General features: G+C 48.6%; 1 protein-coding gene across 2 annotated transcripts in view; it reads left to right on the plus strand.

The window, feature by feature from the left end:
• MMP11 (matrix metallopeptidase 11) overlaps window positions 1-10,626 on the plus strand; it is a 35,447-nt gene extending 24,821 nt beyond the window's left edge. For both annotated transcript variants that reach the window (XM_089775158.1, XM_089775157.1), the window contains 4 exons: window positions 1,143-1,390; window positions 2,275-2,488; window positions 6,242-6,499; window positions 8,717-10,626. In XM_089775158.1, coding sequence (XP_089631284.1) covers window positions 1,143-1,390; window positions 2,275-2,488; window positions 6,242-6,499; window positions 8,717-8,850 — 854 coding nt within the window. In that variant the 3' untranslated portion in view covers window positions 8,851-10,626. The remainder of the gene's footprint in view (window positions 1-1,142; window positions 1,391-2,274; window positions 2,489-6,241; window positions 6,500-8,716) is intronic.
• The last annotated feature ends 711 nt before the right edge of the window (window positions 10,627-11,337 follow it).

The following is an 11,337-nucleotide window of genomic DNA, read 5'->3' on the forward strand; positions in this document are numbered from 1 at the left end:
GGGGTACTTCCCACTAGTTTTTCCAATGGGAGAATCTGGGAACATGTGCAATCAATTTTCTCCACTCTCTCACAAGTTAGATAAGCCATTTGAAAAATGTCCTAATATATTGCTCTTAATTAATCCTGTATTAGAGGAGCACTTGAAAACTTGTTGAATCAGACCTTGCCAAGCTCCATCACAGGCCTGTTCGCAGGACTTTCTGGGGTGGGGTGTGTGCTTTTTTTGTAACTATGGACTGTAAGGGTGTGAATGCATTCCCTGTGCTCCCCCAAGTAAGCCGGGAAATCAGCTCCGGCCTTCCCCTGGCCAGTCAGAGCATGGGGGAGGGAGGCACTTGCTCTGTTAGCTGACTCTTCTCCCATTGGGCTGCAACCTGGCAATTTCTGACTGAAAGCAGAGAAGAATTAATCTGCATTTGGACTTCTCAGAAAACATCAGGACTCTTTCCTCAGCGTCTTTCTTGCTTGATTTGCTCTTTTAAGTTCTTCTTTTCTCCTAGAATTTTAGAACCTGCAGCAAGTCAGCTGGGAACTAAATGAGATCTCCCAAGAGGGGACTGTTTCTGCATCCATAAATCCCTTTATGTTCCCTTTAAAGGCATTTTCAAGGAGTTTATGCCTAAGCACGTCCTCCCTTAAACCTGCTAGAGTCTGGAGGGAAAACGCCAGAGTTTATTGGGCCTTTCATGCGCTCACGGCAACCCACCCAAAAGCAGTCTGTGGTCATCTCCAGCTGCCTGGGTAGCAGCCTTTGCTGGCAACTGCTGTTCTCAGGGTGGTGCCCGGCACCGTCAATCTGGTCACACCAGTTGTTCCGCAGGATGGTGTCTTGCTGGGACCCCCGCCGTGTGTGTGGCTAACCGAGGAAAGATGCACCCCACTTTGCAAAGCTGATGTAGTGGACCCCTCTGTAGTGCCTGCTTCCTGGGGGCCGGCAGAATCGTCCCTTCACACGCAAGGGGGAAGATTCTCCGGGGAGCTGGGCCCGTGGACCCCATGTGCTTGGGACGTGTGTAGCAACCCGGCAAACCACATTTCCCTTTTTATGGTCCCATCCTACGGAGCACACAGTGAGCACTCTGTGCCTCCCGGCTCTCCTCCAGCGCACGGAACAACCCTGGCCCCTTCTTCCCTGTGCAGGGACTGACCTCCTGCAAGTGGCTGCCCACGAATTTGGCCACGTCCTGGGCCTGCAGCACACGGCCGTCGCCAAGTCGCTGATGTCTCCCTTCTACGTCTTCCGCTACCCGCTGAGCCTGAGTGAGGACGACAGGCAAGGCATCCAGCACCTCTATGGGAAACCAAAGGGCGGACTCCTGCCAGCCCCGACGGAGAAGGTGGAACCCAGCCCGCCAGACATTGAAACGAATGAGATCAGCCACCTGGGGGTGAGTGACCAACAGCACTTGTGTCGAATCCACGATCACCAAGTGACCCCGATGGCACTAAGGCAGCCCCAGCTAGTCTCCTAGAATGCCCTCCCACCCCCCCAGTGAGGCTCTGGGGGAACCACAGCAAGGAGCAAGGAGCGTAGGGACCCAGTGGGAGTCTCGCTGCGCTGGGAGCTGGCTACTCCAGGCTTGGATGCAAGGGAAAGGGGTTTGATAACGGCTGAACCCCCGCCCACCTCCCAGCGTGGCTCACGTTAGCACGTGCGGCAGCTCCTGGGGAAGAGGAGTGCAAGACTTGCCTTGCAAGGGCAGTGGAGTCTGTTGGCGGAGCCGGTTCAGGGGCCTGAGGACTGCCGTGGTAACAATACTTCGCTCTTAGTCTGCGCTTTTCACTGGCAGCTCCCCAGGCCCTGTGCACAGGAGATCCGTGTCAGCAGAGGCAGGTATCTCCAAGCAGGACAGACTCACCAGCGGGGCTGCATGGGGAAGCTGGCACGGCCCTTGCACATGCAATGCCAGGTTGTAGCCAGGGCAGGCTTCCTGTCATGTTAAGAAACCAGTCCATATCAAGAGCCACAGAGTCCTGATCGCCCCAGTGCAAACCTCCTGCAGGCAATGCAATAATCCACACCAAGGATGACTTAGGCTTCTGCTGTTTAAAGCTCCTTCTCGCCCCTAAGTGTCTTGATTCAAGCACTTGTCTTAATCATTGGCGCATGGGGAAGATGCACATACTATTGGGGAAAGAGCCGGTTGTCTGCAGCGACTATCTGCAGTCTCCTCGGGCGAGGCATGGGGCCGGGCAGGGTAACCCCCATGCTTGGCACCAGGGCAGGAGGCCCCACGGAACTCAGCACCTGACTGGCGTACGGTGTTCTCAGTCTATGCAGCCTGATGCCTGCGACACGGATTTTGACGCTGTTTCCACCATCCGGGGAGAGCTGTTCTTTTTCAAGTCGCACTACGTCTGGCGGCTCAGGAATGGGAAGCTGCAGGCCGGCTACCCGGCCCTGGCCTCTCGCCATTGGCAGGGAATTCCAGGCTCTGTTGACGCAGCCTTTGAGGACTCCCGAGGCAATATCTGGTTTTTCCAAGGTAAGTGAGAACGGAGACGGGATCAGAGGGCTAGAAAGGACGAACTCCTGTATGGGGTGGGGGACACAAGACCCAAGAGGTTCCAGGGCAGCATCAAGACCCTGCTCCCCTCTCCATATATTGATCCTTTGTTTGTTTTCCTCTCTCTTTAGTTTAAATATTTTAGCAGTTGCCCTGAGTGGGAGCAGGGGGGTTCACTTTCATTTTAGACAAAGCCAAATATCAAACTTTTCTTCTTTGGAATGGGAGCAATTATTTGCTGCCCCGTGTCGGCCTAGAAGATCTGAAACCGTGCCTTGCTCAGAGATGAGGCATGAAGGCAACCCTTAGCGCCTATCCTGTGGGTGTGAAAACTGGTGAGGAAGAGCAAGCCAGCTCTTTTTCCAGTGTCATTGCCCAGTGGGTTCCTAAGACTCCCCTTCATTACTTAGAAACAAACCGAGCATATTGAACAGAAAAGGCTCTGACTGATTCTCCACTATTGATGGGTATTTGTTTATTCCTGCATTTCATTCCAGATAAAAACCTAAGCTTGGTCAGTTTCACGTTTTATAGCCAGTGGCCCCCGTTCTCTGGTCTGATCACAGAGTACTTTAGTGTAAGTCCTGAGCCGGGGCAAAGACGGCTTAAACCTGCAGTGAGTTCCATCCTTCTCCCAGCAGTCTGTATTTCAGTCCAGTGCAGTGACATGCTGGAAGCACCCGCTGGGCGTTACGGGACAGTCCTGCTTTCCATGCAAGGGCTCACAAGTGCACAGTGCAATTTGCAAACCAGCATAAGCTCGTTAGTAACCAACACTCATAGGACTAGATCGTAGGGAGCCTCTATGTGTCCCTGTGGGGGGAGGGGTACAAGGAACATTCCCCACCCCAAACGGTGTGCGGGGCAAGCCAGGCTTATTGTGCTTCCAGCATGATACAGGCTTACCAACATGATGGTTGTCAGGCCACAGCCTTACCACCCACTTTCTGCACCAGCCATCCAATGTTCCCACTCATTTTTCCATTTGTGTGCAGAATAAATTGTGTTCTGTGCACCGAGGCATGTGCAGATGTGCACTACCACTAGAAAAACATGTTGCTGGCTGTGGGCGCTCTGCTGGGTGGCACCTGAATTTCTCCTGAGCAGCCACTAAAGGGAACACAGCAGCTGTCCAAGGAAAGGTGGTGCAAGAAGTGAGGCCTGGTGCACTTTCAATATTCTCTGTCTAACATGAGTTCCTGGGGTGCCTGCAACCAGGGCAAAGCATCTGCACAGCTTCTTTCCTGTTACAACAGGGGCTGGGATTGTGAGAGCTGGACCAGAGCCCAGAATTTAAACAAGATCCTTGCATTCCTCGGGCTGCTGCCTGCAACCAGATACGCATCCTCTGCTAAGTGCAGTGACTTTAAAAAACAGTGCAGACACCAAATTGTGTTCCTGGGGGATCTCTGGATCCCAAGAACAACAGTTTTCCCTGCTTCACCTGAATAAACACTTGCTGTTCTCTTTAACTCTCTTGCCAAGTTTAAATTATGGAGAGAAAATCCAGAGGCTGGTCAGGTTTTGTTGCCCAGTTTTGTGTGTATGCGTGTTACATCATCACTCACTGTCTCACAGACCATTATCAAATGGCTCAGCAGCCAGAATCCGATTGTCCCAAACCAGAGAATGTGTTGAACCAGGGGAGGTCAATATTGTCTAGCAGCGTTGCCAATTCTTCCACTGCTCACTGGGCATTGAGGGGGTAAATCAGAGCTAAATAGCAGAACTCTGAGAGCCAGGAAAGGTGGCTGTAAAGAAACTTTATGAGACAACAGGAAACTTGGCCACACTCATGACAAATGGACATCGGGCTTACGGACATCATGCCAGACGACGGATATTGCCAGACCAGGGAGTGCCGGTCTAGAGAGGTGCTACTTATCCAGACAGATCTGCAAACAGAAGTTTAAGAATGCTAAAACTGGCAGGATTTTAACTAGGTCAGTGGTATGGAGTGTTGCTTCAAGAAACCATTACTTGCCTAGGAGTAGTGAAGACTGCACTTTTAATGTAAACTCGAGATATTATTTTTGTCTGTTATTTTATTTTGACAACTTCTTGCTCATTTTTCCAGACTTCCCACTTAAACACACATGCACACTTACAGATGTACTGTATTATTAATCATGTTCATTACAGTAGTGCCTAAGGGCCAGCCAGAAATGGGATCCAGTTGTGTGCAGACTGAATGCCCACAGCACAGAAGTTGGTTCTTACACTGAACCACTTACAGGTGGTTCTCCTTTCCTCCACCACAGCCTGGACAATCTCTCTTACAAGTAGCTATAACCCGAAACGGGTATTTGTTTTGTGTTTTTGCCACAGGGAGCTGTAGATTTCCAGTGAGTGACAAGGAAACATGCAATGAGGTTTTTAAAGAAAGCAATAGTTTGCTGAAGGGTTCCTAGCTACACTCAGCAGTTAAATAAACAAATTAAAAGAGCCCTCTCAAGGATGCTTCATTAATTTAAATTTAATTTCCATTTCCCACACTTTGCAATACTGCAGTAAGAATAAACATAAAACCATTTCCCCTCCTCTCATTTAGGGGTAGGGTTTTTTCCCCCCATTTTTTCCCCTGCCTTCCTGTGTTTCTCTCTCTAGTGAAGTTTGACATTCGCAGGGCTTGTGTTTGGCTTGTTTATGCCGCAGCGTCGCTGATGGCCCCATGTGGACAGCTCACTGCAGCGGGAGCATGAAGCTGGTTTATATGTGGTCCCACAGAAGAGGATGTTTAATTTCAGGCACTACAATACTTAGCGGAGCCAAAAGCCTCCTTGGGCAAGGTGGGGGGTGCGGCTACATGCTCCCACCCCTCAGCACTGTCCAGAGCACAGAGCACACATTCCCCCCCAGCCCAGAGCTCATGGAGCAGTGCTCTTGCAGAGAGGTAAAGGGCTTTGGCTGCTGCTCCAGCAAGCAGTAACGAGAGCCCGGATCCCCTTTGAATCCCCAGGTTCTGGGACAGCTGCCCCCTTTGCCCTCTCCCTTACCCCAAGTTGGCAGGCCTGACAGTACTGATTGTAGACCCACATTTTCAGTGCACAAGGATCTTACTTCCTCACTTAATTCTCTCCCCCACGCCCAAGTGAGGCCCATTTTTCTCCTTCCCTCTCCCCGCACCGCGCCCGCACTGGGAGAATAAAAGAGACAGGGATTGTGCTTTGGCAGCATGACTCCACAGCTTTCCACCTCCCCTCCCGGACATTATCATCCTCTTAGATTAAAAGCTCAGCAGCCTCAATAGATGTAGCGCTGGCAGGATGGCTTGGCCTCCCTCAGCACATTCAAAGCCCAATTCAAACCCCATGCTTTTTGATCCACCGACCCACAATAACCACTTTAAAAAAACAACCAAAGCCCGCTCACTGCTGTGTCTGTACACGTCCCCATTGCTGGAAGCTCTCCCACACCACAGGGGAACAGGCAGCATGTAACAAGCCCGGCCACCCTAGAGAACGAGGCCAGCTCATCCTTCAGATGCAAAGGCGGTAGCTATGCAGGCTTTCTCCCTGGCCTCCGCCCTGCTTAGAGGCGAGAGCAGAGTTTGTTCTCCCCTGCCCACTTGTTGCCTGGCCTCTCAATGGCCATGCAAAGGCGCCAGCTGTGCTAGTGGTTTTTCTGTCATGGACACCTCATTTGACACGGTGGTGACCCTACGGCTATTAGGCAATACACAGCATGTGGTCACCCCTGCCAGCATGCATTCTCCTTTTATCCCGTCCTCAGGCTCCCAGTACTGGATTTATGATGGCGAGCGACGTGTGTCTGGCCCTGCTTTGGTCTCGGAACTGGGCCTCTCTGCTTCTCCAGTCCAGGCAGCTTTAATGTGGGGGAAAGAGCAGAACAAGATTTACTTCTTCCACGGAGGCAGTTACTGGCGCTTCAACCCAAGCGCCCGTCAGGTGGAGACCCTCCACCCCCGCAGGATGGCTGACTGGCGTGGCATCCCTCAGGAGATTGACGCTGCTTTCCAGGATGAGTTTGGTAAGTGCAGCTCCGAAGAGAGGCCGGTTCACGTGTAGGATTCCTGCATCTCCGGCACAAAGGGAATCGGTGGTATTTGGACATTTACCTTAATCGGGATTATTAATAGTGAAGCACTTTTACAAATGTTTCATCCACAAACAGAAATATAATAAGCACATGAGTGTTACAATTTGTGTCAAGATCGTGCAGGTAAGCTTGCAATGGATCAGAGGCATTGACCATAAATTCTGTAGACGATCATGTAATCAAACAATTAAAACCATAATAGTGCCATTAGTCCATACACCAAAAACACATGCTGGACACAGCAGCCACTTTCTTTGAGGGGGGAGATGGAGAGACTCCCCAAACCTCTTGTAATCACAAGAAAAGTTAAGGAAGAAAAAGATTCACAGGTGACTGAATGCCATACAACATTTTGCTGCTTATAATGATGTTTGGATATAGAAAATAGTCTACCATTTCCCCGGGCAGGGCTCCTTGCTGAAAACGGTACAATGACAATACACAGCCTTATCATCCAAGGATATAACAGATATGTCAAGCCATATATCCTCTCCTTTCTATGAATTATTTTAGAAATGGTTAAACGTTTCAGAGGGGTTGCCGTGCTGGTCTGTAACTTTAAAAACAATGAGTAGTCCAGTGGCACCTTAGGGACTAACAAAAAAAGATATATAGTATCATGAGCCTTCATGGGCAAAACTGTGGGTTGTGCCCATGAAAGCTCATGATACTATAGATACATACAGAAACCTGTTGGTGAATACTTTAATCTACCTGGTCACTCATTAAGGGGATGTCTACACTGCCACACTAGTTTGAACTAGGGTGGTTAATGTAGTCATTCGAACTTGCAAATGAAGCCCAGGATTTAAATATCCCGGGATTTATTTGCATGTTCCTGGGCGCCGCCATTTTTAAATGCCCGGTAGTTCGAACCACCTGCCCGCGGCTACACGCAGCACAGGCTAGGTAGATCGAACTAAAGCCCCTAATTCAGACTACCGTTATTCCTGCAATGAGGAGTAACAGTAGTCCAAATTAGGGGCTTTAGTTCAAACTACCTAGCCTGTGCTGCGTGTAGCCGCGGGCAGGGAGTCTGAACTACCGGGCATTTAAAAATGGCGGCGCCCAGGAACATGCAAATAAATCTCGGGATATTTTAATCCCAGGCTTCATTTGCAAGTTCGAATGACTACATTAACCACCCTAGTTCGACATGCCCTTAGAGATCTCCAAGTTGCTGTTTCATTACAGACCAATTCCACAAGTCAAATACACAGAGAAGGACTGGAACTACAAATCATTCACAAGTTTATTTCTCACCCCTCTGAAACATTTCAATCAAGATACTGGATGGCTGGGACATTATCAACCAACCAACCAATGAAGGTGCCAATGGTTCTTTGTGTCTGTGAGAATCTGGTTTTAGTTCTCTTCCTCTCTATTGCTAACTAATGGTTCTTATCTGCCTCTTTTAACTGACTAGTTTGTAGGTGCTATTAGACTATCTGTTGTTTTCCAGTTTTTCCAGTAACATACATTCTCAGCTTTCTCTTTGATACTTATCTACCCTCTGCCTCTGTTTCCCCCCTCCCATTTTTTCCTTCTCTCCTTCTCCTCCCCTCCCCCCCCCCCCACACACACATCTTCCCTCATTTATTTTGGTTCTGGACATCCAGCACTCCAGTCATCTGAAGAAGCAGACTGTGTCATGAAAGCTCATGACACCATCTACATGTTTTGATAGTCTTTAAAATGCTACCAGACCATTAGTTGTTTTTTAAGTTTATCCTCTTCCATCAAGTCTTTGCTGTGCTGATAAAGAGCCTCATCCTGATTTCTCAACTCTCCTTGATCTTTCTACAACCAGGTCCTGTAACAATATTACAAACTAAAAAAAAAAAATTTTTTTTTGTTTGCTACTGTAATAAAACAAAATAGCCCAAAAGAGCACTGCGGAGTCAAGAAGCTGGGTGGAGTGGACATGAATCTTGTAGCATCTTGAGCTTCTTCCTCATCCTGCTTCGCTAATGAACCGTCCTTCACTGTGGGCCTTTGCCACCCTTGTGCCTACTGGCAAATTGAGCATAAAGTCCCCTACGGGGCACAGACACTAGGAGTAGTAATGCTAGACAGGGAAGAGCCTCGCACACCCCATCTTCTCTGCCTCCTCTGATGCTCATCTCTGCGCCTCTGTCTCCGCCACAGGTTTTGCCTATTTCCTGAGAGGCCGGCTTTACTGGAAGTTCGACCCCGTGCAGGTGAAAGTGCTAGAAGGTTACCCACGCCAGATTGGCCATGACTTCTTCAGCTGCGCACCCTCCTCCAATTTCTTCAGATGAAAGGCATTCTCCCATCTCCTCAGGTCTCCAGCTGTTGGAAAGGTGCGATGCTCTCATACCGAGGAATCTCCCATCCGTTCTTGGCCTCCTGCTGTGCCCATCTCCTGACACAACGGTTGCACCCCTGGCTTAAGAAGACCCCTGGCTTGAGGTTGCCTGTTTTCAGATTCCAGGGCCCCTCCATCACACTTAGGTGTTGGCAGTAAGGATGCAGAATGATTGCCACTGGTTACGTTAACACTTCCCACTGTTAGATGCCAGAGGCCAGTCTGGGATAGTAGTTTTCTGGGCCCATCCCCTTAGAAAATGGATCCCACAGGTATTCCCCATGTGGACGTGGCCACAGTAAAGCCATCTTTGCCATTGCTCAATCTGCCTTGTTGAGAATGGATTCCCCCAAAGGCCACTTCCCTCGCATTGAAAGGGGACTTTTAACTGTGACAAAATTCAGATGCACCCAGGTCGTGGGAACTACTTCACCCCAGTCATAAAGGTGAGAGGGCCCCTGCATTTCAGCGTTTGCATTGTATTGTCACTAATATTCTTTATAATTTTGTACTGATTTGTAAAAACATCCTGTTTGTTTTTTAAAGGTGCTGGGTTTCAGTGCTGGACACTGCCCTGTATCTCCGTATATTGTTACTAACTCTGGGATCTCACTAAGACACTAGCTCCCCACAATATTGGCTGGGTGTCTGTAACTTTTACAAACATTTCAGGTTCTTAAGCTTATCCAGATTCAGAACCAATGCTTGTGGCTTGTTTCACACTTCTTTACTCTCTACCTATTGGTGCAAATCAACACACAGAAGAGGGCTGTGCATTTTCTTTCTTATCTAGTCTTTGTCCTGTCTGCCTTCCCATCTTTCACACATGCTAGTCATCTCCCAAACCGTATCTCCAATTGAGCAAAAATGTAACTGCTTCTAGATCTCGTGGTTTGTGCTGCATAGCAAAACTTTATGGCTGTGTCTACATTGGCATCCCTTTCCGGAAAAGGGATGCTAATGAGACACATTGCAATTGCAAATTCTGCGGGGGATTTAAATATCCCCTGCGGCATTTGCGTTTACATGGCTGCCGCTTTTTTCCGGCTCGGGGATAAGCCAGAGAAAAGCGGCAGTCTAGACATGATTCTCTGGAAAATAAGCCCTTTTCTGGAGGATCTCTTATTCCTACTTGAAAGTAGGAGTCTAGACTGCCGCTTTTTTCCAGCTTATCCCCAAGCCGGAAAAAAGCGGCAGCCATGTAAATGCAAATGCTGCAGGGGATATTTAAATCCCCCGCGGATTTGCAATTGCGACTCGTCACATTAGCTTCCCTTTTCCGGAAAGGGATGCCAATGTAGAGGTAGCCTAGGTCTTGTAACAATCTTGGGTAGCACAATAAACTCCAGTGGCCTTTTCTGACTGCCTAAGAAAGGGAAGTCAAGAGAAAGTAGAAACCTACTCAGTTATCCTTGCTATTTATCAGCTTTCCTTCAGATTTAGCCAGTAGAGACAAGGTGGGATTTCAACCTACCCACAGCAAATAAAGAAATATGACTCAGCGGCCTTTATCATCCTTAGGCCTGCACATTCTCTCTAAACATTGAAGTTTTACCTCATTCATATTTCAGGACTAAGGTTTTTTACTTCTCAGTGTTTATTTTTACAACCCTTCTTCAAAGTGAGTATGTAAATGTTTGTACAATGTGTATAAAACCTTTTTATATATACTGTGTGTATGTATGTATATATATACTGTGTTGCAACAATAAATGTGGTCTTTTTTCTATGCCCTGTTTAGTCTGAATTGCTTTTAACACCATGTTCAACTACAACTTTAAAACAGAGCCCACCTACACACCCTTATCTTGAGCACTATTTTATGCTGTTAGTACAAGGGTGTTTTTGAAATCCGACTGTGACCTGCTGCAACAAATATAGGTGACTTTAGGTCATACTGTCACTATTGAACTTTTATATTACCGCAGCACTTAGAGGCCTAGATCAAAACTGGGGCTGTGAGAAACATTTTCCTCTTGAGAATAAGAAAACTGTAGCAAGAGTAAAGAGCATTTTTCATCAGGAAGCACAGCAAGCAGTAAATAACTACGGAATGGTGTCTCTAGGGTGGCAGCAGCTCGACTCTGCTATATTTAAAGAGACAGACAAAGGCATGCTGGGAAAATGGTTCTTATAAGAGGGCAGCATTGCAGCAGGGAAAGCGGACAAGGATCTGTGAAGGAGGGGTGGTATATATATCTCCTGCAGGTGACCCCTATGCAAAGACAGGGCAAGTGGTGTAAGACAGGGATAGAGGAGGCACTGGAGTAGGGATGCTGTTCATACAATTGCAATTGCAGCCCGGTGTGCGGTGCTGGGGAGGCGAGTCCTGGCTGGGGACACTGGCTGAGCGGACCAGACGGGGCAGCTCCCAGCCTGACGGGCTGTCCCCGCGCGCTGAAGCGAGCGGCTGGGATTGGCTGGAGAAGGGGAGGGGGCG

The sequence above is a fragment of the Pelodiscus sinensis genome, chromosome Z, assembly GCF_052426305.1.
Source record: "Pelodiscus sinensis isolate ZL-2025 chromosome Z, ASM5242630v1, whole genome shotgun sequence".
In the NCBI taxonomy this organism is placed as follows: Eukaryota; Metazoa; Chordata; order Testudines; family Trionychidae; genus Pelodiscus; species Pelodiscus sinensis.